Source organism: Aethalodelphis obliquidens, unplaced genomic scaffold, assembly GCF_003676395.1.
Source record: "Aethalodelphis obliquidens isolate GAN/ISIS:26980383/991018 unplaced genomic scaffold, ASM367639v1 scaffold15, whole genome shotgun sequence".
Classification (NCBI taxonomy): Eukaryota; Metazoa; Chordata; class Mammalia; order Artiodactyla; family Delphinidae; genus Aethalodelphis; species Aethalodelphis obliquidens.
Window position 1 is genome coordinate 14,338,018 of NW_020837959.1, and position 26,247 is coordinate 14,364,264.

The window sequence follows — 26,247 nt, forward strand, 5'->3', positions numbered from 1 at the left end:
TTTCTATGTCTCTGAGTCTGTTTCTGTTTTGTATATACAGTCATTTGTATTGTTTTTTAGATTCCACATATAAGTGATATCATATAGTATTTATACTGCCCTTCTCTGACTGACTTTACTAAGAATAATATTCTCTAGGTCCAACCATTTTGCTGCAAATGGCAATATTTCATTCTTCTTCATGGCTGAGTACTATCCACTAATTTTTGAGGCAGCAGCGTTTTTAAATTTAATTCTCTGTGAGAGTGCTCACCACACTGAATTCTGATGAGCTATCTGTGTTGTCTCCACCTCAGATTAGTAATTTAAGGGCTGGGATAAAATCAGCATATCCCCCAAACTGGAACAGTGCCAGGCACAGGACTGGGGTGAGATACGAAGGTGAAGGGACAGTCTGCTGTCTCCCTGCATCCTGGGACTTTCCCCTGAACCTGCATCAAGAGTCTCTTTGCAGGTCACGGAGCCTGGGTATCGCATTGCCCTTTTGCCCATAGGACCCGGGCAGCCAAGGCGTCTCTGAATGGTCTTGACTCCGCTCCATGAACCTGATGGATGTTTTTTTTTTGTTTGTTTGTTTGTTTTTTGCTGTACGCGGGCCTCTCACTGTTGTGGCCTCCCCCGTTGTGGAGCACAGGCTCCGGACGCGCAGGCTCAGCGGCCATGGCTCACGGGCCCAGCCGCTCCGCGGCATGTGGGATCCTCCCAGACCGGGGCACGAACCCGTATCCCCTGCATTGGCAGGCGGACGCTCAACCACTGCGCCACCAGGGAAGCCCATGATGGATGTTTTTATAACTGCCTGCTGGATACTTGAGGCTTCTGGAGGTCACTCTGCATGTGACACTCACATCACTCTTTTAGAATCTGACCGTGGCCTTAATGTCCGTTCTCTTTTGAGTGACTTCATGTGGGTCTGGGGCCTGGTGTCACATTCATTTCCTGGCATCTTCTCTAAGAGCACACTGAACACGAGCACCAGGGTCTGGCTCCTGCACATCAAGGAACAGGTGGGCTTCAGGCTGCTGGGCAGGGAGGACCCTTACGATTTTCATTCCCCACCGTGAACTAGGCTATAACCTGCTGTTGTCAGGGACGGACAGTGTGAGTCTGTGGCCTTGGATACGGCTTCAGCATTCAGGCACTGCCAAATGGATAAAGCTGGCTAGAGAAAGGCAACCAGACTTCATCTTGGTTTTATGTACTGCTCCCTGACTGACCACTGCTATGCTCGCTTTTGCAAAAATATGCAAAAAAAAACCCCATTATAATCAGCTGCAGATTTGTCATTAAGATGACAAAAGTTAACCTAAGCTTCCAGTGGCAGCTAGGCAGCAGGATCTGAAAATAAACCTCAGGTCGGTGCTTTGTGACCGCCTGGAGGGGTGGGATAGGGAGGGTGGGAGGGAGGGAGATGCAAGAGGGAAGAGATATGGGAACATATGTATATGTATAACTGATTCACTTTGTTATAAAGCAGAAACTAACACACCATTGTAAAGCAATTATACTCCAATAAAGATGTTAAAATAAATAAATAAATAAATGAAAATAAACCTCAGGACTTTAGTAGTTCTTCAGAGCACAAAAATGAAGCAGGTTTATGTCGTCTGGCCATAGCAATCAGGCGGCCTTCTTTTTGCTAGTGGCTCTAGCAGTGGCCTTAAGACATACTATCATTTACTGTACAGAGAAAACAGCAGTGTTATTATTTATGACACAGACCCACTATCTAGAGAGAAAACATAAACAGTTCTAATGAACTGACCACCACATTTAGTTATCTGGGGGGGTGGAGGAGGGGGTATCCAGATTGAACTTACGGTCTAACACTGTCACAGCCTACTAGGGGTGCCGAAAACACAAATACTCCACAGGAGCTGTGCCCAAGTTTTCAAAACCCCCATAACAAACACTGAAAAATTCCTGTACTGATTCTTTAAAAAAGCCTCAGGAGGTGCCCTCCTCTCCACTTTCATACGGATGGGAGGCGGCCCTTGCCCCAGGCAAACATCTCTGTCAAGCATTCCTTCTGGTACAACTCCTCTTTGAATGTACCAGATCTGCTTTGCAACAACACTATTGAATGACTCCATTTCGTGAGTGGCCTCAAATCATAAAACACCTGAAGCCTTGCGTACACAGAAGACTGGATGGAGCTCATCACTTCCTCTTCTGCTTCCCCAGGTCCTACCATCCTACCAAGTCACACGGGCAGAAGAGCGCACACATCTGGACTCTACTGCTCCACAGTCCATTCAAACACCTCACAAAACCAGACCTCATGGGGCTTTAGCTGGTTCTCTTGATGACTGAACGTTTTTTCTACAGCTTTTATGAAACTGATGCCCACTATCCTTTACGTAAATACTTAGGATAAATGCCTCTTAAGAATTCATTACTTTAGGGGCTTCCCTGGTGGCGCAGTGGTTGGGAATCTGCCTGCTAATGCAGAGGACACGGGTTCGAGCCCTGGTCTGGGAGGATCCCACAGGCCACAGAGCAACTGGGCCCGTGAGCCACAACTACTGAGCCTGAGCGTCTGGAGCCTGTGCTCCACAACAAGAGAGGCCACGATAGTGAGAGTCCCGCGCACCATGATGAAGAGTGGCCCCCACTTGCCACAACTAGAGAAAAGCCCTCACACAGAAACAAAAACCCAACACAGCAAAGATAAATAAATTAATTAATAAACTCCTACCCCCAACATCTTCTTTAAAAAAAAAAAAAAAGAATTCATTGCTTTAAAAAAACACACAAATACCACAACAAAAAAACTCCTTTGTCTCCATGAATGTAGATGTTTTTCCACTTAGTAGATACGAAGAACCTTGGGATCAATATGTTTCTCTTCTCGGCTTGGTTTCTAGAAAGTTAAGTTGGTATTAATTTGCAATAACTGCCCATGGTTGGGATTTCTGATGTAAACATCTTCCTTCCTTCCTTTTTGGCTATTGTCCTTATACCTTTTTAAAAAATATATAACAATTCTACTTATAATTTTTTGTTTCAATATTAATGAAATATGTTTGTGCATTAATAGCGAGATAAGCTCTGAATTATTTCATCCTCTCTGATTACCTGCAGAATAGAATAATTAATCATAAAATGTGTTTCCCATTATTCTAAAACTAGGAAGTTGAATGGAGTAATAAACTACATGCGTACGGAACGGATTCCCCCTCCTGTGTCCTTCTCAGGGGATTATTTTCAGCAGCCATTTATATGAACAGCATTGGGGAAGGGGGACCACAAACAGGGTGGTACCACAGCAAATACTGGTGATGATAACTGCAAACCTGAAAATAACAGCACTTACCTTTTCAAAGCATTTAACAAGTGCAACTTAATTGCCATCTTTGAACATGAGAAAGAATGTATTTTTCAAATATATTACTTCTGACATATGTTTCCTGATGTTTCCTTTCTTTTTCCTAATCTTTTCCTTTCCTTGTCACTTCTAGTAACTTTTGGAGAAGAAAAATCCCGTTTCCCTTCATTAGTTCCAGCATGATGAAATATTGTATTTTTAAGAAAAGTATTTATGGAGTAGATGCTCTGTGTGAGGAAGCATGTCATGAACAAGACAGAAACAGTCCCCTGTCCTCACGGTGCTCAATTCCTCCTCCTCATGCTAAAATGCAAAGCTGCAGCTGACCCGCCACCAGCTCCATCTGCCTTAAGGGCCACATGGACTCACAGCGGCCATAATATCTAATTACCTAATGTTAACTTAGTGAGAAATTCCAGAAGACAGAGTCTGCAGAATTTCAGGGGTCTGGTCCATTACAGCACAAATGGAAGCCAGGCTGAGATGCCATCCCAACCCGAGAGCCCCGGGAACTCACCTGCACATTCCAGGCGTTTGACATCTCCTGACGTCTCTGAGAAATATTGCCGAAGAACAAAGAAAATGATGCCAAGGGGAACCAGGGGCATCACAGTCCAAGGAATCACAGCCACCATCACGCCTGCCACGCCAATCACAAGGAGAAACGTCTAAAAGAGCAGAAAGAGATACAGAGGCCTCCTTGTCAAGGATTCTTTTCAAAGATAAACTTGGCTGTTTTGTTAGGATTGCATTCCTTTCCTTGAAAGCCTTGTTGGAATGGTAGGGAATGCTTTCCCATCCAAAGAAATAAAATTATAGGTGGCCCTCGTATTTATTTATTGCGTGTGTCAAACACTATAAGAACTTTCTAGGTATTAGCTCTTGTGATACACTCAGTAGCCCTGTGAGGCAGGCATTACTATTTTCCACAGATGAGAATATTCAAGACTCAGAGTAGGACTTGAATCCCAAACTATCATGAGTCACTAGGTGCTACCAGAGAGATGAGCAAGCAGGTACCGCAGATGAGGAATTCAGAAGCTTCGTCTCTACATGTAGGGGTAGAGAAGTGGTTAATTACAAATTCAGTGTCCAGAAAAGCAGGAAAAAATTCAAATGTTGACCTCTGGAAGTAGGAATTCCTCTTTCTTTCTTGGTTTTCTAACCATACTTAGCACATACTGAGTGCTGAATGTGTACCGGGCTGTACATTTAATACTTCACGTGTATTTACTTAGTTGATCCTCAAAATAGCCCTATCGAGTAATAGTATTATCTCACCTTACAGATGGAGACACTGAGGCACAGGGAGAGGAAAAGCAACTTGATCAAGATGGCAAAACACAAGTCACGGAGCTGGAGAGCCCAGGTTACAGCCATTATGACACATTTAAGCCTGCTCCCAACTTTCTATCATTATGCAAAGTATTTAAAATGTCCATTTCAAAGGCTAATGATTACAACAACAGCAGATGCCGTCTACCAGGTGTTTACTGTATGCAAGGCACTGTGCTAAGAGCTCCATGAACATTCACTTAATCATCATCTCATCCCACGAGGTGATTTTATCTCAGGAAATGATCTTGGCTTAAAAAGACAGCAGACAGAATAGGAACCCAGGGCACTGAAGGATGCTGATTTAAACATCCATCTTTCTCGGGAGAAGTATGATATCACGGCGTACAGCTTCAGGCGACAGGAACGCAATCAGCACTTAGCATCTCCTGCTGTGAAAGCGGGGCAGGGTTGGGGGGACGTGCAGATTCACATAGCGTCAGCCAAGGCCTCTGAATTTTAGTCTCAGATGGATACAAATCCATGGTGATCTGTACAGGTCACGGAGCGCTGGGGAAACACAGCGAAGAACGTGTGAACACTTTTTTGAGGATTCTAAACGACTGACAACTGAATTTCACAGGCTGGTTTAACAGAAAGAGTGGCATGAATAATTTGCAGGTAGTAATCACATTTGATGGAAATTTTGACCTAAAAGGAGCTGGGCTGGGAATGTTGAGATGCTTGTCCGAGTGAACACCAGTTGTTCTGTGTCCTCTCAGAGCCAGCACCTGCATCCTGTGCTCTCCAGCGCAGGGCCCTCCCCGCCTTGTCACCCAGGGCAGCTGGCCCCGGTGCATCTCTGAGGGACAGGTTAGCGGGGTAATGCCTGTATCACAGAGATGCAGGTTATCGTTTCACAGCTCTTCCAAATCAGTTTTCTCAGGGGATCCTCACAACCATCTTGTGAATAAGAAAACTAAGAACTGTCCTTTCCATTTACAGATAAGAAACATGAAGCTGGGAGGTAAGTAGTTGTCCTAAGTTTTCCCGGAAATTTAGTACGTTCCTTAGAGAAAGCCAGGAACTGTTCATACTCAGGAAATCCCAGAGCCACAGCTGCAGGCAGGAGGGGCCTGGAAGGAGGAGGAAGGTTCCAGAACTGTGACTTTATGACCCGGAGCCCTTGTGAACCAAACTGCATGATCTGGATGTAGACCCATGTGCTTTTCCTGTTTCTCCCAGTCTCTGCCTTGGTATCAGTATAAAACTCAGAAGAGGAATGGAATTCTGAAGGAACAATAACAATCATAAGTGGAGAAAAATAGGGCTGTCTGACCTCTCTCCTATTATACCTACAGCTGAACAATTTCTTACAGCCACCAGATTAATTGATGTGTCCCACTCTGCTACACCCTTCGTGCTCACGGGGAGGGTCCTTCCAGCTCCTTCTATGTCTAGCCTTAAGTAAAGTCACTTGGCTTGCCATTGTTGGTTGTCAGGAAAAAAACCTGCTGAAATGTCAATTATGAAAAAATCCAAATTACAGTTTTTTAGCGGATTCACATCATTTGATTGGAAAACATTCACCAGTTTCAATAATCTGGCTCTCCCCAGGTGGGGGTCTTTTATGACTAACCCAGCCCGGCAGATTACCTGGGAAGCAGAGGTAAGATCAAAACAAAGGGCTCGGAGCTTCCCTGGTGGCGCAGTGCTTGGGAGTCCGCCTGCCGATGCAGGGGACATGGGTTCGTGCCCCGGTCTGGGAAGATCCCACATGCCGCGGAGCGGCTGGGCCTGTGAGCCATGGCCGCTGAGCCTGCGCGTCCGAAGCCTGTGCTCCGCAACGGGAGAGGCCGCAGCGGTGAGAGGCCTGAGTACTGCAAAAAAAAAAAAAAAAGTGCTCACCTATAGAACACACTAACATGTGTCGATTTAAGAATTATTCTTTAAAAAAGAAAAAAGAAAATTTCATAAGAAAGATGAGGTCTAAGCCCAGAAAGCAAAATGACTTGAAAAAAAAAAAAACCCTATCTAATTTTAATAAATACATAAACGCCAAGGACACAAAATGAGGCTGAGTAGTTTAAATGTGTAACACCTGTATTTGGATGGTGGTAAAACATTAAAATTTCACCAGGAAGTCTCGACCTATAATTAACACTGTATTATAATATTGCAGATTTGAACACATTCCTTTCACAAGCACAGTTTGAAATACAAGGCCCCATTTGCCTCCTTGGCATTTAACTTCCAAACTGCTTACAGTCCTGTAGCAGTTCCTAGGTATCTACCCACATGTCACTTTAAACTTAATTCCAAGGGATTCTGTTCCGGATAGTCTCTGTGAAGCTTATGTGAAAGAACATGCTTTCTATAAACAATCAGTAACAACGTATTCTTCCTATTTAATGCAAATAAATATGCCATCCATACTTTGGGCTCACTCTCTATTATTTAATTCTCTCTTGCTCACTCTGATACCTATTTTAGGCACGATGTGAAATATATATTTAATCATAAAACCACTTAATCAGTAGACATTACTTTTATTATTTGTTTACAGTATTAAAAAATAAAACCAGGATCATTAAGATTGCTAACACCTCAGAAGAATTTCAAAGCTTTTAATTCTATGGTCAGACTCTTAAGAATTCTGTTTCAAGCTGTGGTAAGTACAAATCAGCCAGATTTCCTTAAACTATCACTGATTTTGCAAAAGATATAACTTAAGTGCAATAAACTTTTGGCAAGAAAACAAGGCAAGATTTCCTTGTGATTTAGAGAGGGAAAAAAATGACACCTAGCTTTTGATCAGTAAGCTGTTTACTGATGTGGGTGTAGGAGAGACTCTTCAACCTATTCATTCTGGAAACATATGAGATTAAAAAATAACCTTTCAATGAAGTAGCTATCACATAGATTGTGCTGCTGGCTAACACAAGATTCTTGTGGAGACAGTATAAAATCCTGAACAGACTACACAAAACCTGAAAGAATTATGAAATAAAATGTAACTCCTGGGCTTCCCTGGTGGCGCAGTGGTTGAGAGTCCGCCTGCCGATGCAGGGGACACGGGTTCGTGCCCCGGTGCGGGAAGGTCCCACATGCCGCGGAGCGGCTGGGCCCGTGAGCCATGGCCGCTGAGCCTGCGCGTCCGGAGCCTGTGCTCCGCAACGGGAGAGGCCACAACAGTGAGAGGCCCGCGTACCGCAAAAAAACCAAACCAAACCAAACCAAACCAAAACTGTAACTCCTATCCTACAATACTCATTACCCTTCAATTACAGTATAAATAGAATCAAAAGGAAAAACATGGGAGGCTTCTACATGTAAGCTCCTAAACTTAATGCCAACCTAGGGTTAGCGTTGAGTCTGCTTGTAAGCTGATAGAGTACCTTGCACCTCTCAGGAGGTTCAGAGATCAGCTCTGGTTCCCAGATCCCTCGTTTCTCACCTCTGTTTCCTTTGACCTCACGCACCTCGGTTAACTCCGTTCAATCAGAACACTGGGGTGTCATATCTGTATGATGAGATGTACACAAACCCTAAGTCTAAGCTTTTCTAAACTTGTCTTTTCCTTGGGATACACTAATCACACCTTCATCCCTCATTTGGCTGCCTTGGATCTTTTCACAACCACACCAGCTCTGGGACCTGTGTATCCTTCAGTTAGCTCCCAATTGAGAGTCACAGCTAACTCCGCTGAAGAGTGAATGGTGGTGTCTGGTTTACAGTTTGTTAATCAACACAACAGAAAGCACTGGGGAAACATAGTGCACTTCTTGTGTTCAGCATATCTCATTGATCAATAGTTTCCTTTCTACCTTTTGTCAGGGTTCGTGCTTATTACAAAATTCAAGACTGAAGTCCATTTATTTGCTGCTTTTAAAAAGGCACACCTTAAAAATAATAGCACATGAAGGTGGAGATGAAATGTTGAAAAAGGTACCCCATAAAAACACTAGCCAAAAGAAAGCTGGAGTATCTATCTACACCACTATGAACATGAAGTTAGGAAGGATTCCTAGAAATAAGGAAAACATTTCATAAGAATAAAGGGTTGATTTATCCAGAAGGTATTTTTTAAAATCTAAATTTATATCATCCTTTAATAACATAGCTTCAAAATATATAAAGGAAAATCTGACAGGACTCAGGAGAAATAGGCAATTCCATACTCACAGTGGGAGAATTAAACTCACCTCGATAACTGATAAAACAAGCAGATAAACATCAAGAGGGATATAGAAGGTTTTGAAAACATGATTAACAAACTTGACCTAATTAAGAAATATACAATACTGCAGTAAATAACTACATAACACTGCAGTAAATAACTACATAACACTGCAGTAAATAACTACATAACACTGCAGTAAATAACTACATAACACTGCAGTAAATAACTACATAACACTGCAGTAAATAACACTGCAGTAAATAACTACATAATACGTTCTTTTCAGTTACATGTATGCTATAGTAAAGCAAGAATCAACAAACTTCAAGGGACAGAAATTGTACACAACATATTCTAACCTACATGGATTTAAGTAGAAATCGGTGACAAAAAGGTAACTAGAAAATTAATAAATGTTTGGAAGCTCACTAATACACTTGAAAATATCACCTAGTTCAAAAACTGTAATAAAATTAGAAAGTATTTTGGCAAAAGAAAATGAAAATCTACTAATATTAAAATCTGAGGGCTGCAAACTACAGCTGTGCTTAGAGGTACATTTACAGTTTAAACATTTTTTTAAAGGCTACAGAGAATACATGGGAAATCTCTATATCGTCCTCGTAATTTTGTTGTGAACTGCAAAAATGCCCGAACAAAAAAATAAAGTCTTACAAAAAGAAAAAGCTAAAAGTCAAGAATTTAAAATATATCTTATAATTTTAAAAAAAAACCAGCATATTAAACTAATGTATGTAGAAGAATGGAAATAAGAAAAAAGCAGACATGAATGTAATCGAAAACTAACTTCTAAGCAGAAAAATCAACAAATACAAAGCTTGGTTCTTTGAAAGCACTATGAAATGTAAGGAAAAAAACAAAACAAAAATGGGAAATTTACCATTAATTTGAATTAAAAGAGGATAGCACAAGAGATACCATGGGTATTATAAAGAGGATATAATAAACATTGTGCTGATAAATTTTTAAATTTTGATGCAAAGGACAAATGTCTTGAAAAATGACATACAAAGACTGACATAAGACACAGAAAATCTGAATAATTCCATATTGAATTAAGAATTTGAATCCAGGGGAATTCCCTGGTGGTTCAGTGGTTAGGACTTGGCGCTGTCACTGCCAGGGTGCCGGGGTGCCAGGTTCAATCCCTGGTTGGGGAACTAAGAGCCTGCAAGTTGCACAGCGTGGCCCAAAAAAAAAAAAAGAATTTGTATCCACAGAAAAGACTTTAGGCCAAGAGGGCTACACAAATAAATTGTACAAAAGAAGTTTTACCAACCTCTTCCAGGAAATTTGAGTACAGCATTATGATGTAAAAACCAGACAAAGACATTAAAAGAAAGAAAAATTATAAACCAAACTGTCTTAGGAACATGAAACAACATACCGATAAACTGAATCTAACAATATAAAAATGATAATACTCCACAATCAAACTTGGCTAGGCAAGTCCAAAATTCACATGGCTGGCTGTTATAAAGGATACGCTGGAACTCCTGTGCAGGAGCTGAGGCTATTACCCACAGGCAGAATTTCTTTTTCTTCAGGGAAGGCTTAGCTCCTAAGCCCTTCCAACTGACTGAACTGTGCCCACCCAGACTATCCAGGATAATCGTTCTTACTTAAAATCAACTGATTATGGACTTTAATCACATCTACAAAATACCTACACAACAACACCTAGATTACCTTTTGATTGAATAACTGGAGAATGTAGTCTGGTCAAGTTGACACATAAAACTGACCACCACAAAATGGAAATATTTCCTGTCTTTTTTGAGACCTGCATAATTCTGATACCAAAAGCCGACAAAATAGTTCAAGAAAAGCAAATTACAGGCCAATATTCTCATGAACAACAGAAACAAAAATTCTTGCCAAACATTAACAAATTACATACAATAATACATTAAAAAAAGATACTATATCATGACCAAGTGGAGTTTATTCCAGGAATGTAAGGTTAACCTTCAAATACCAATCACTATAATTCACATTAAAAGAATAAAGGTGAATAATCATATGATTATCTGAAGAGATGTAGAAAAAATATTTGTCCAAATTCAACACCTATTCTTTTTTTTTTTTTTTGCGGTACGCAGGCCTCTCACTGTTGTGGCCTCTCCCGTTGCGGAGCACAGACTCTGGATGCGCAGGCCCAGCGGCCATGGCTCACGGGCCCAGCCGCTCCGCGGCATGTGGGATCTTCCTGGACCGGGGCACGAACCCGTGTCCCCTGCACCGGCAGGCGGACTCTCAACCACTGCGTCACCAGAAAAGCCCTCAACACCTATTCTTGATTTAAAAAAAATAAAAAATAAAACTCTTGGCAATTGAGGAATTAAAGGAAAAGTTTTCAATCTGATAACAGATATCTACCTAAAAAATCACAGTTCAGATCATTCATAATGAAAAAATATTGAAAGATTTTGCCCTAAGAGTACAAGAATGTCTTATCACTTCTATTCCATGCTGTACTGGAAACTCTAGCCACAACAATAAGTCTAGAAAGGAAAATAAATATTGGAAATGGAGAAGTAAAACTGTCATTATTTACAGCTGACATGACTGCTTATGTACAAAACCCTACAGAATTTTTAAAAGCACCACCACCAACTCCAGGAAATGCAAAATGAATTCACAAATAAATCAACTGTATTTCTATAAACTAGCAACAAGCAGTTGAAAATGGTATTAAAAACAATACAATAATGTCATGAAAAAAACATCAAATATTCAGGAATAAGTTAAACCAAAGAAGTGTAAGATGTCTATATTACAAAACATTCCTAAAATTAAAGAAAACCTAAATAAGTGGAGAGATACCATATTCATAATTGCAGATTCAACACTGTTAAGACTCAGACTCCTCAAATCAATCTATAGATAAAAGAAAATATTAATAAAAATTCCAGCAGGAAAAAACAGCTTGAAAAGGCTTCTAAAATTTACACAGAAAAGAATCTAGAATGATCAAAACAAGCTTGACAAAGAAGTACAAAATTAGAAGACTTAAACTACTGGATTTCAAGTCTTACTAAAATGTATAATAACCAAGACTGCAGTATTGGTATAAGGATAGATAAACAGGTCGAAACTACTAGATTTCAAGTCTTACTAAAATGTATAATAACCAAGACTGCAGTATTGGTATAAGGATAGATAAGCAGGTCGGTGGAACAAAATAAAGTATACAGACGCAGACGTCCTCAAATACAGTCAAATGATTTTTAACCAAGGTGCCAATTCAGTGCATAAAAGTGTTTTTAACAAATGTGGCTAGAATAACCGGAAAAAAATAAACCTCAACCATGTACTACTCTTCCATACACAAAAATAACACAAGATGCATCAATTTCTAAAAAGACAGAATAGGAAAGTATCAATATCTTCACGCTCCTAAGGATAAAAAGATTGCTTAGGATACAAAAACATGAGCTACAAAAGAAACAAAAGGGTACATGTTAGACTTCATCAGAATTGAAACTTGATCTCCATTAAGGATGTAAAAAGGCAAGCCACAGACTGGAAGAAACTATTCACAAAGGAATAGTATGAAATATATATTAAAATAAATATCTCCAATGGGGATTTCAGGGAGGGGGTGGGGAAGGGATCAACACACCACAGAAACCTCAAAATGACAAAGTCATTGTTCAGTAAGAGAGGCTGAGATGCTTTCTACACACTTTCCCTGACATCTCTACACAATGAAATGCAAGGGTCAGTGGTACTGAGACAAGCAAAGGCAGTTCCACTCTTTGCTTCTATAAAAGCAAGTGACCCAACCCTATTATGCCCTGGTCTCAGGCTGGCTTTGTTCCCAATATCCAGATGCAGCAGCTTGTTCTTTTGCGCTCCCCCCTCTGGCAAGAAATGACTGAGAACACCTCCTTCACATTTTCTTTTTCTTGGGCATTTTCACTTCATAAAGCTGCAGTCAATGTGTTTTGTGTGTGGTGAGGAGGGAATGACACGTTCCATGGTGGTCCCCGCCGCTGCCAGCATTGGTGGCTCAAGCAGCCTCAGGATTAGAGCCCTTTGTGTCCGTGAAAGGATATGAAAAGTCAGTTGTTTGAGCTCAGCCAAGCTGCTGATTTTTTTTTTCCCCTGCATGAGGGGTGTGTGGGGAAAAAGGTTTTGCAATTCAATTTTCCTCAATAAATTACAGCATTTTGCTGAGGGCAGCTGTGTGCAAGTTCACATGCTCAGAGCAGTCCCAAACTTTTTTAAACAAAATTAAAACGCCTAAACCTGACTTCCACATCTTACCTTCGTCTTCACTTATTTTACTAATAGGAAGACTTCTTGGAAGTGATGATTTTAATGACAAGAATTGTAGATAGTTAAGATTCCTTAATGTTATCTGGAACTCTGGCAAATCGTATGAAAACTACATTAATTTGAAATATTGCGTGCTCAATGGTCTATCTTGAAAATAATTGATTTTTATTCTGTGAGTCTACATGGGAAAGTGTCCATTAATATCTTCAGGGATTACAAACCTAGAATCTCTGTAATACAAACTCACGAGGCGATATTTATGAGCCTGGAAACTATCTGTGACAATCATTTTAATGCAACATAATGCCATTATCAGACTATTTCTCCTACTTAAAAATACAGGGCTTCCCTGGTGGCGCAGTGGTTGAGAGTCCGCCTGCCGATGCAGGGGACATGGGTTCGTGCCCTGGTCCGGGAAGATCCCACATGCCGCGGAGCGGCTGGGCCCGTGAGCCATGGCCGCTGAGCCTGCGTGTCCGGAACCTGTGCTCTGCAACGGGAGAGGTCACAGCAGTGAGAGGCCCGCATACCGCAAAAAAACAAAAACAAAACAAAAAATACATGCGGTGTTTATTTATTTTAAAATTTTTATGTATTTATTTATTTGGCTGCACAGGGTCTTAGTTGCGGCACACAGGATCGTCGATCTTCGTTGCGGCATGTGGGATCTTTTAGTTGTGGCATGCAAACTCTTAGCTGAGGCATGTGGGATCTAGTTCCCTGACCAGAGATCGAACCCAGGCACCCCCCCACTCCCCCACCCCGCCCCCGCACTGAGAGGATGGAGTCCTAGCCACTGGACCACCAGGAGAGTCCCTATATGTGGTCTTTCAAAAATAACTACCCATTATTTAGTGCTCAACATGCACTTAGATGTTATGCAAAGAATTTTATTAAAACGACTTCATTTTGTTTTCCCAACAACCCTTACGGAATTTGGTATTATTTTCTTTATTTTACAGATAAGGAGGTGTGGCTTTGTGGGGCAGAGACAGTAAGAGGGAGAGCTAGGACTCAAGCTTGGAAAGGGAGACCGCGGGGCTCCCCACTCCACCACACTTTAAAGCTGTTGACGTCATAAATGATTATCATGTGGAATCACACTACATAATTTTTTTTTTATGCTGCCTTCCTTCTTCCTTTGGAATTGCAAACAGCTCCACTTTGGCCACAGCAACTGTAATGTGACTGGACAGGCAACATATCTGGTAGCTGCAAGAGTCAGTGTACATGATGGTGTACAAACTCGTGATCGCCCCTCTGCTGGGATGTGGTCTCTGAATGACATTGCCTGTGGGAATGGACTGTCCTGCAGTGTGGACCACTACTCAGAATCCAGGGTTTTCATCAGCCATACTTGGCATCACTATTACAAGATATTAAATGAATTATCTGATATCTCATTTACGGGAATGACAAGGAATTAGATGAGGAAAAGTATATGGAATAAACACTTTAGAAGTAGTAAAAATAAAAATGAACATGATCAAGTATCTTCCAAGGTTTATCAAATATACCAAGGATAAGCAGAATCATCAAAAATGAGTTTGAGCACATTTGGCACTAACTATGTCCTTTAAAACAGAACTGAACAAACACCTTCAAGCCCCTTCCCGATTCCACTCTCAGTTGACGACAGAGAGAAAAGACTGGTTCCCACTGGGAACACAGCTTCAGCAGCCCCTCCTGCCCCACTATCCACAGAGGCCTTTTCCTCTCATCTGGGATCAAAGGTCGCTTTCTAGAAGCCACGCCCACCTCCTGGACCAGGCTCCCTTACTACCTCCAGCCTCACACCCAGTTTGCCTTCCAGGACTTCCCCTAAGGCGCTGCCACAGTTAGGATTCCAAAGGCGGCCAGGGGTGGATCTCTGTGTGTCTCCCTCCCCTTGGGGGCCTGGAGGGGAGGATTCCTGCCTGACTCACCCCCATACTTCAGGGCGTCAACGCTAATCCCTGTTTGTTGAGGGGAAGGAGGGGCAGAGGAAAATATTACCCACCACACACCCCCAAACCCAAAACTAAACACCCAACCAGCAACTCCTCCGCAGACCCTACATTCCGGATGGGCCTCTCTCTGGTTTTACTCAGACTCCTTCCAGGAGTAGCCTGCCTTCACTTCAGCTTCCTCCACGCCTCCTGAATTTGCAGCCCTTTGCAGTCTGGCCCCGCCCATCTGAAACCTGCTTCTTAGGTCACCAGAAGCCTCCTGATTTCTAAATCAACTGACAACATTCCAGGGACTTAGCTTCTCCTTTGCGTTGAACAGGCCTGTCCTTCCTCGGTTCCCCAACCTACTTCCTCCTCTCTTCCTTGCTGTTCATTGTGTGTCTCCTCTGCTTCCCTCCTCTCTTGGCTTCCTCTCTGAATATGGAGGCTTCCGTAAGTTTCTGATCTTGGTCCCTAAAAATGCTTCACTCTCTCTGGGCAATCTTTTTTTTTTTTTTGCGGTACACGGGCCTCTCACTGTTGCAGCCTCTCCCGTTGCGGAGCACAGGCTCCGGACGCGCAGGCTCAGCGGCCACGGCTCACGGGCCCAGCCACTCCGCAGCATGTGGGATCTTCCCAGACCGGGGCACGAACCCGTGTCCCCTGCATCGGCAGGCAGACTCTCAACCACTGCGCCACCGGGGAAGCCCTCTCTGGGCAATCTTATCCATCGTCACAGATTCAGCTATTACCTGCTCAGTGAAGAATAGGCAGGCACCAAGCTCATCCCAGGTCTCTCTCTCAAACACCAGACTCTTACTTCCAATGACCTGCAGGACGCCTCCACCTGGAGGTCCCAAACTTCAAGATAACTGAACTAAAAGTGGCAGAGCTGGGTCTGGGAATCAGTGAGACCAGAATTTTCTCTCCTCACACAACTGCGCATGTTTTATCTGAAATCAGGTAGCATCTATCCCTGTCCCTCTGTACGTCATACAAAAACATGTGACGGATTCTGATCATGATGGTTAACTAACCACGGGCTCAGCACACGGTGGGCCCGCCAGCTTTGGAAACCTAACCTTGGCCTTGCCTGTAGTAGCAAAGAAACAGAACCTTTCACAAAATCTCAATGTAATTCATGATCACTGTCAAAACGTGACACTGTTATAGTGAAAGACCGCTTCTGGGGATAAATCACATGCCTTAACCCAGCAGGACATATTTATAAAATAAGTTTGCAGAAGAGAAAAATAAAATCAGACATATCCCATCAAACATCTTTGCAGTAAAAGTACTCTGCCTCTGAGTCACCGCTCAGTTCACGTTGGTAAACAGTGGAAGCCTCTGCCCATAGGCTATGCTGTTTGCAGTGAGATATTCATTGCTGCATGTCTCTGTGCAGCTTCTGATAAATACATTTCATTACCAAAATTAATTAATTAATGAAGAAAGTCCCCACAGCCTGAATCACTTTAAAGCAGACAAAATTCAGTAACAGAAAAAACATCCCACATGAGCAACAATACTGAATGAGAGGATGAGAGATGAGATGACCCAACATTATTCTTTAGAACCTCAAGTTCACAGACAAAACAAAGGCTGGATACAAGATATTCCTGTGGGTATTCCTGTCTTTTTTTTTTTTAAGACACCTTAAGACAGAGCAATCAACGTGTGAAAAGAAAAGCTGTCTATAAAAACAAAAAAAGACATTTTCTGAGATGACTTTGATCCCATATCTCTGTATCTTCCATTACTGCTCTCTGTTGTCTTTGCTCAAGTATTATTTTCACCTTATTATTACTATTCCTTTCTTTGTAAGTAACCCCACCTGGCTTTATCCAAAAAAAAAAAAACTGGTGCAGTAAATATCTGTCCTTTGTGGTAATCCGATGCATAATTTAGTTAATCTAGGCTATCTTTCCGTGAGAGGTGATTGTTTTTCTCTGTTTTGAAATGTGCTCACAGTAAAGGGAATCCACGCCAGACAGCTGAACGGCAGCGGGAGAACCACTTACCAAGCACGTCACTGCTTCGAACCAACCTTGACCGTGACTGTGTAGCCACTCCTACAGCAGGTGTCACTCATGTTAACTCAGCCTCCCGATCACAACCACACCTTTCTCTTACAAACATGGCCTTTTACTTAATTAAGATAACACAGTCAGGCTGAAAGGCCCATCTCAGCCCCTGTGAAAAGGCCTTGAAAAACAGGCACTTTGCTTTGCGCTGTGAGAACTCTGACATGACTGCTACCTTACCTGGATGAAATCAAGAAATGTCAGGGGCAGCAAGTCATCCATATGCCCAACGTCTTTGGAGAAACGATTCAAAATTCTTCCTGCAAGAACAGGATATGAGAAATTACTCATTTCCCCACACAAGCCCTTTAAGAGAAACATCTCACGAACAAATCAAAACAATCTTTTTAAAGTATATGTATGTAATATATTACAGATTCATATGAAATAAGCCAATGTCAGTGGTAAAGAAAGAGAAAATAGAATGATATCTAAAGAGAAACAAAAATGCCACCAAATGGCAGTGGGTGGGGGAGCCGAAATTGAAACCTGGTTTTTATTACAAAAGACTGGGGGGAGGGGCTTCCCTGGTAGCGTAGTGGTTAAGAATCCGCCTGCCAATGCAGGGGACGCAGGTTCGAGCCCTGGTCTGGGAAGATCCCACATGCCATGGAGCAACTAAGCCTGTGCACCACAACTACCGAGCCTGTGTTCTAGAGCCCGCGTGCCACAACTACTGAGCCCACGCACCACAACTACTGAGCCCACGCGCCACAATTACTGAAGCCTAAATGCCTACAGCCCGTGCTCCGCAACAAGAGAAACCACCACATTGAGAATCCCGCACACCGCAACGAAGAGTAGTCCCCGCTCACCGCAACCAGAGAAAGCCTGTGCACAGCAACGAAGACCCAATGCGGCTAAAAATAAAATAAATAAACTTATTTAAAAAAAAAAAATATGGGGAAAATCTTGTGGCAGTATCGGGAAGGGCTGGTGGATTTGAGAATGTTCCCTCCTTTTAGATCCATCCCGTCTAAGACTCATTCCAAGTGCTAAGTCAGCAAATAAACAGTTGTACAATACCTAAATTAATCCTAATTGTCACACTAATTTTGCTTTAGTGATCAAAAGTAATTTTGCTAAGTGATACTTTTTAAATAAACATAATTATAACTTCTCTGTAATGTTTTCCCTCCAGATGGTTCACAGGACCTCACATCTTGGGAAATTGTAGATTCCTGCCATTTCCAAGTTGTGAGTTTACTATTGGGGTAATAAGTTGTTATTTTCAGAGGTGCACTGGGTGTGACAAACACAGACTGATGCTTAAGCATCCAAGAAGACCAGAGGGATGGAAGCAGGAACACAGAAACATTACTTAGTGACTAAAGATCATCACTGATTTTATTTCCGTTCTCAGAATCCACAAAAACAGTGTATCCTAAAGGCTGCAGGATTGGAAGATGAGAAATAATTTCTAATAAATATCTAGTGTAAACTAAAAATGCCGCCTGCCGTATCAAGTAAACAAAGGATGCTGCAGCCATCAGGCACTGCAGCCAACCCCGCGATGGTGCACCCTGAGGAAACTCAGGATGAGAAAACACAGGATACTGGCCCCGGAGAGCTGAGGTGCACATCAAAGGAATGATTTCAGTGAGCCTGGACTGTTGCATCTTCCCATACATAGAAAAGCAGTAAATTCCCTAACTTGAGATATCTGGTTTTCTTTTATTAACAGTAATCTTTTGATATGCTGGCTACCTGTTCTTTGTTGCAAAAACTCCAATGTATCCTGGCTCCGCCCCTGCCTTGCCTCTTTGGAGCAGTGTCTCAGAGCTATCTCAGAGGCGTGGCCCGGGCTTAAGTCCTCAGTTTTGTCCACAGAATAAAGCATAACTCTCAACTTTTAGGTTGTACATTTTTTTTCAGTCGACACTAGTCGTTTTATGATTAAATTTAAAGAAATGGAAGACACGCACACACACATACACACAAACATATAGCCTGTTTTGGGGTAGCAACTCCTGAGAAATATGTTATCTAGGCCCCTGAACTTCTTTCATAATTGAGGCTCCAGGAAGCCAGCCTGCAGGTGAGATGTGGGGCCTCTAGGTGCTCTTCCTGACCTCTGTCAGAGGTGACTTTCTCCCGAGGCCCTTCACACCAAGCCACAGCTGGACACTGAATGAGCAGAGGCTGGGCACTGAGTTTCCGCTGCCGGGATGAGCCAGCTCTGCTGTCCTCCGCGGGGCGCCTGGCTCACCAGAAGCACAGGGTGCGCCCAAGCCGGGGGCTGCAGACATTGGAGGCTTTCGCCCTTGGCCAGGCCAGGCCGTTACAGGCTGGGCCTCAATTCTCCTGTCTCAGGCTTAGGAAATATAGACTCCAGAAACCGTCTTTTAGTGACACGTTGGGAGGACCAGGGACAAATTTTCGGAGCCTCTAGGAATGCTTGCTTTAGAAGGTGATTCTCAGGATTAAAAGGGCTCATGCAGGTGAAGAACCCAGTCACAATGCCCGGTGAGTTAACAGGTGCTCAGCCACCAAGGTGAGGTACTGACTATTCCCCCCAGGTTCTGCAGCATCACGTCACCTCCGAAAGTCCACCAGACACTGTAGCAACGTCCACCTGTTAAAATGCACTTGCTGATTCAGGAGTGCTGGGGGAGCTAGAGAGTCTGCATTTCTTCCCAGCTGTCAGGTGACCCCCCCCTTTAAACTATTTCCCAGATCACACTTCGAGGGGCAAGAGCTTGGGCTATGATTTAATCAATTCTGCTTTAAAAATATTAAAATCAGATGGACAATTTTTCCACATATTCTTATGGATTTTGCGGCCTCCCAGTCATTTTTTAACTTCCCAAAGTAGCAATATAGAAATAAGGAAAACACACGTCACAAAGACATAGTTTAAATGCTTGTGATTTCTTTGACGGAAAAATGCAACTTTTTAACATAGCAGGATTCAGAAACACTGCAAGTATGATTTTTCTTAGAAGGTGTTGAAAGCAGTACAGGAATTTTTTAAGATGAAAAGGCTACTCAGGGATGAACAGTAAGTGAAAACTACCCCTTTACCTTTCACCAGATGTGCAAGTCTTAAGGTCTGAGAGACCCAGGGTTGGCAAATAGTGTAAAATACAAGGAAAACAAAAACAATGAGAAAAACTATCTCCCCACATACAATCACTACAAAAATGGAACCGAACGTCAAAGCAGGTCAAAAAATTAAAGTCTTGTTCACCAATGAGCTGAGTGTAGAAAATGTGAAATCATAAAGTTCAGTAGCTACTTCCTTGCGCTAAGAAACATTAAGAGAATGAATGGTATTTGCAGAGTATTTCATCGGGCTTAGGGACAGACTGTTGGAAACAGAGCTGTGATTTTAAGTTCATGGCCTCATAGTGTTAAAGTTTTCTCAAAAGTCTCCAAATGAAATCCTTACGATGAATTCCCTTCACACACATGCCATGACTCTTCATCCAAATGACATGTGCTCCCTGCTGGAGTATCTCCAGGGTGGTAGAGGGAAGGGGGATTCACATGAACACCGGGAACCCAATCCATTTTCAGTCTGTTCTGTTAGACAGGGATTTCTCACATCAAACCGAATCTTGCCTTCCTAGAACATCCAACCTCTGCCACTTCTTCTGCCCTTATAACCACACAAAGGGAACCTAATTTCTCTTGATATGACAGCCTTTCAAATACTCGACTGAAGTGAATCATATCCTCTCCAGCAACTACTCCCTGGTGCCTCACTGATCCCTCATAAGGCTCGGTGTCCTATCTTGGCCGCTGCCCCTTGACCAGACTCAGATGGACAGTCTCAGTTAATGCCTTGTGCCCAGGATTAAAATCAGTACCCCAGGTACTGGGGTAAATTGGTTTCACCACCTCCCCTATCCTGCATAGGATATAGTGAATCATGAAGCCAACAATAACAGTACATTCTGGAGGCCAGATCACATTTTGGACACATGTAAAATGAAAATCCACATCGCTCTGCACAGGTAGATTTGGGGAAACAACTGAGCGATATGCATAAACAACTCTAAGAGTGCATCCCTTCTGACCCCAAAATTCCATTTCTAGGAACATATCCCCAAGAGTTAATAAGTTCATCAAAAGGTTGAATGTGGCATATTTGTCAAGTCAGAAGTAGAAAACAACCCGAACAAGTCTGAAACAAGTCTATAATGTATTACGTACAATTTTAATTTTTTTGGACTTTCTACAATAACTGCATATTGTGTAAAAAGGTAAAGCAGGGAGGGGAGAGCAAGAGAAAGACAGGGAAAGAGGGTCAGGAGGAAGAAGGAGGTAAAAGGGAGGAGGGAGGGAGGAAAAGGGGGGGAAGAGAGGAGGAGGGAGGTACCCCCCTTGAAGTCCATGGTATCCAAGAACCAATCAGGGTCCTCCTAACTGCTCTGGTTCACAGTTTTCTATCTTGTCCATAAGACAGAATATCATGAAAGATGACATTTGAACTTCTTGTCAAAATACAAATTCAGGATGATCATATTTTAAGAACTGAGTCTACAATCTAAGCGGGAGTCAGTCACCTCTAGAATTCTAACACCTGACCCATACCCAGGATTCCTCTGCTTACTTATAACCAAACTGTAATTTAAAACTTGGAAGTTCCCATGTCTAATCTGGGCCTTATTATTATTTTTTTAAACAACAAAAAAAAGGTATATTTACATATAAAATACCGAAGTATATTTTTATTGAGGTATATTTTACATCTCATGAAATTCGCCCATTTCAGGTGTACAATTCAATGAATCTTTGTAACTTTACTGAGTGATGCAACCGTCACCAAAAATCAGTTTTAAGACACTTTTATGCCCACAGTGAGATCCCTTGTGCCATTTACAGGACTCCCTATTCCCACTCCCAGCCTCAGGCAACCACTAATCTACTTTCTTTCTCTATAAATTTGCTTTTTCAGGACATAACATCCAAATGGAATCGTGCGATAATGTGGTCTCTTGGTCTCACTTTTTTCACTCAGTGTAATGTTTCTGAGGTTTGCCATGATGTAGTGTGTGTCTTTTTGAGCCCCATTCTTTACCACAAAGTGGCGTTAGGCACCAGCAAAAAAAGACCCCACACTAGGCCACACCTGACCTTGAGGGTAAGTCAGAACAGATGTGTTTCGTGAACTCTTTGATAATGTGAACTTGTTTCTATGGGCCCACAGCCTTTTCATCTTTCACTAACGGTTCTAGAACCTAATTCTTTTGATTAGAATCAGCCGTTGCAGAGATTCAGCATCCAGCAGTCCTGGGTCAAGGCCAGGCTCGGAGTCCAGTGGAATGTGGTGGGGCAGGGAGGACAATAAAAGATCCATTGTCCTGGCGAGAAATGGGATCTACGTCCAATCAGCCAATGGAGAAAAAGAGCGGAGTCCCTCCACAGGGGCAAAGAAAATATACCTGAACCTTCCAGGTACCGTGCGAGGGGATGGGGCAAAATGGGTCCAATGGAGAGGGTGTTCAGTGGAACGCGGAGACGGTCACCAGGCTGAAAAGGACCCCTGCGTGCATGAGGGAGCCACTAAGGCAGGCGGGCCAGCCTGGACTTCCTGCATCACCTTACGCAAACTCATTCAGCTCGGACGAGCCTGAGAACAGGAGAGGGAGCTGCGGAAGTCAGGGCGCTCCGCATTTTCTTAGTCTTTGCGGTTAGAACAGGCCATTAGTATGGTGGCAGCCTAAAGAATGTCGTGAAATAGAGCAACAGGATTTAGGAAACCGTCAGTGGAAACACCACCAAGTTCTGGTACTCAGCAGCAAGAGGCCTTTAGGCAACTAAGCAACATCTCCACCTACATCCCAACACCCTGTCCAATAATAGTTTTTAAATGTCTACTGATATGTTACAATGGATCAATTACTCCTCTTTACTTCTTAAGGGCCTGGAGTTTATAAGGTAAAACTATCAGGTATCAAATATTTAACCCAAATAAGTGCCAAGATTCATCCTGAATATAAAACTAAATCCCAGGGAAACGTATTAGGTGTTTGACAGTTTCTCTTCCTTGACTGACAGACAACAGAACTTGGAAGCTTGGATAGTCTGGTTCCGTGAACCACAGCTTCCACAGAGCCAACATATGTGGTTTTCTCTTCATGACATCCCATACCAGAACCAAAGCCGACCATAAATAACCTAGTCCAAATTCCACTTTTGAAAATAAGCTACAGGGAAGCGTTCAATTTAATCTACCACTAAAGAGTAGATTAAATAGATTTAATCTATTGACTAAAGAGTAAATAATTCATGACCCCTAAACCTTCTGGGCTAACTAGGCCTGTGTTTGCAGTACTTATTTTGGCTTGTATTTTCTTGAAGGAATGAAGTCCCGCTAATAGATACAGGAGGGGGAGGCAAGATAACACTGGTGTGCCGGCTGCTCTAAGATTAGTGACCTCGAAGATTTAAACTTGGTCCCAAATCCTTGAATAATAAATAACTCAGGGTCTGGAGAAGCCTACAGGTCTTGAACATGAAGAGCCTGGTTAACTGGTCATGAGCACTCAGGCTGTGATAACAGACATCCAGTCCCACTTAATGCTCCCACCTTTATGGCTGTAGTTTTCACATTAACTGACAAAGTGGAGGGACTTCACAGCTGTAATAGCATGTACTCCTCCAACTGCTTTCTCTCCACGGCTTCGTAAGACGAGATCTGTGTGGGCCTCTGCAGTTCACCACCCTGTGCTCCACACGGGGCCTGGACTAAACAACATGTGCTGAATAAATCCACACAAGATGCTGCCCTCAACAGTCTCATTTAATCCTCACGACAGTCTTGTGAACAGGAGGGGCAGCAGTTATTCCCATTTCACAGGAGAGGAAGTTCCCAGACACCACGTAGTCATTGTCACGAAGATTCATTAGGCACTGACCACGTTCTAAGCACTGTGACTATATGAACCTGCTTAACGTCTACAATATTAGGATATAGATAAGGTAGGTGTGAGTAGTATCCCCGTTTTACAGATAAGAAAACCAAGAAACAGAGAATTTAAGTAACTAGCACGTAAGTATTAACATAACTATAACCAGCTATCACTATTAGTAACCAGAACGAGGACTGAACTCAGGCAGTTGGCTCCAGAGTCCATACTTTTACGGTACACGGGCCTCTCACTGTTGTGGCCTCTCCCGTTGCACAGCACAGGGTCCGGACGCACAGGCTCCGGACGCACAGGCTCCGCGGCCATGGCTCATGGGCCCAGCCGCTCCGCGGCATGTGGGATCCTCTCGGACCAGGGCACGAACCCATGTCCCCTGCATTGGCAGGCGGACTCTCAACCACTGCGCCACCAGGGAAGCCCCAGAGTCCATACTTTTAAACCAAGGCAGACAACATCCTGCCTTGAGATGTGCGTGTCCAAGAGTATCTATCTGCTTTGGCCTCGGTCACGTAGCTAGTTGATGGCCAGGCCAAGGCCACTCCCATCTTCCTTCCAGCCCACATCCCTGCCTTGACAGCTGCTATCAATCATCACCTGCAAAAACAAGCTACTCTGGGCCTTATCACGAGTCTAAACAACTGAACAGAGTGGGCATGTATGCTGATGAACGAACTCTTCATAGGAACCCAGGTCAGGAGGCTACCTTCCGAAGCAAGACAGGTGGAAGGCCTCAGGGTGGAGGAAGCAACCAGTGGGAAACCTAGAGGGACACTCAGATCGAGAAACTTACTACCGAAGATCCCCCTGCTACATGCCACAAAGCCTCTTACGTGTCACCAACGGTCCACGGTCAAACTATAGAGCTAATTTTATTGAAGAGGATGTTTACATTTTACCAATCTTATATCTTAATTCATTTTTTATTACCATTTTATTTATTTTTTTAACGTCAGAACGTACGAATTTAATGAATTTAACACCATACGATTCCTTAGGATACCCCGTACTTAAAGGCCCTGATTCTAAGCTCCGGTTGGCAGCTTCCTCCACAACGGTATCTTGTTCTTCTCTGAAAGTGGAGTCCAAACCCTATCATCTCCAGGCAGCTTCCAAATCTAGCGTCATTCCGTGAACTTCCCGAAGACGTTCTCTTTACCCTTTTCTCCTAGGATGGCAGGCACGTCACACCATGGCTTCCCTCCTTCTGTGGATGCAGAGCTTCTCCCAGACCAAGATGCTGCTCAATCAGTTCTCAGGCCGCTCTCTGCACAGTGCTTGGCGTATGGTACACAGTCACTGAAGGTTTTATTTTTAATTGGGGTATAGTTGTTTTACAATGTTGTATTAGTTTCTACCAGACAGAGAAGTAGAGTTCCCTGTGCTATACAACAGGTTCTTATTAGTTATCTACTTTATACATATTAGTGTCAACCCCAACCTCCCAATTCATCCCACCCTCCCCCCTCCCCCTGCTTTACCCCCTTGGTGTCCATACGTTTGTTCTCTACATCTGTGTCTCTATTTCTGCCTTGCAAACCAGTTCATCCGTATCATTTTTCTAGATTCCTCATATATGCTTTAATATATGATATTTGTTTCTCTTTCTGATTTGCTTCACACTGTATAACAGTCTCTAGGTCCATCCACACAAATGACCCAATCTCATTCCTTTTTATGACTGAGTAATATTCCATTGTATATATGTACCACATCTTCTTTATCCATTCGTCTGTCGATGGACACTTAGGTTGCTTCCATGACCTGGATATTGTAAAGAGTGCTGCAATGAACATTGGGGTGCATGTGTCTTTGTGAATTACGGTTTTCTCTGGGTATATACCCAGTAGTGGGATTGCTGGGTCATATGGTAATTCTATTTTTAGTTTTTTAAGGAACCTCAATACTGTTCTCCATAATGGCTGTATCAATTTACATTCTTACCAACAGTGTAAGAGGGTTCCCTTTTCACCACACCCTCTCCAGCATTTGTTGTTTGTAGATTTTCTGATGATGCCCATTCTAACTAGTGTGAGGTGATACCTCATTGTACTTTTGATTTGCATTTCTCTAATAATTAGTGATGTTGAGCAGCTTTTCATGTGCCTCTTGGCCATCTGTACGTCTTCTTTGCAGAAATGTCTACTTAGGTCTTCATCCCATTTTTTGATTGGGTTGTTTGTTGTTTTGATATTGAGCTGCATGAGCCATTTACATATTTTGGAGATTAATCCTTTGTCTGTTGGTTCGTTTGCAAATATTTTCTCCC

The 26,247-nt window shown here is 42.8% G+C and overlaps 1 protein-coding gene across 1 annotated transcript in view; it reads right to left on the reverse strand.

Annotated features, from left to right (window-relative positions):
• Positions 1-26,247, reverse strand: part of LOC113625296 (multidrug resistance-associated protein 4-like) — a 167,319-nt gene that overhangs the window by 67,815 nt on the left and 73,257 nt on the right. Inside the window, 2 exon segments of the mRNA XM_027115725.1 lie at positions 3,846-3,996; positions 17,284-17,363. Of these exon segments, the coding sequence (XP_026971526.1) occupies positions 3,846-3,996; positions 17,284-17,363 (231 nt within the window).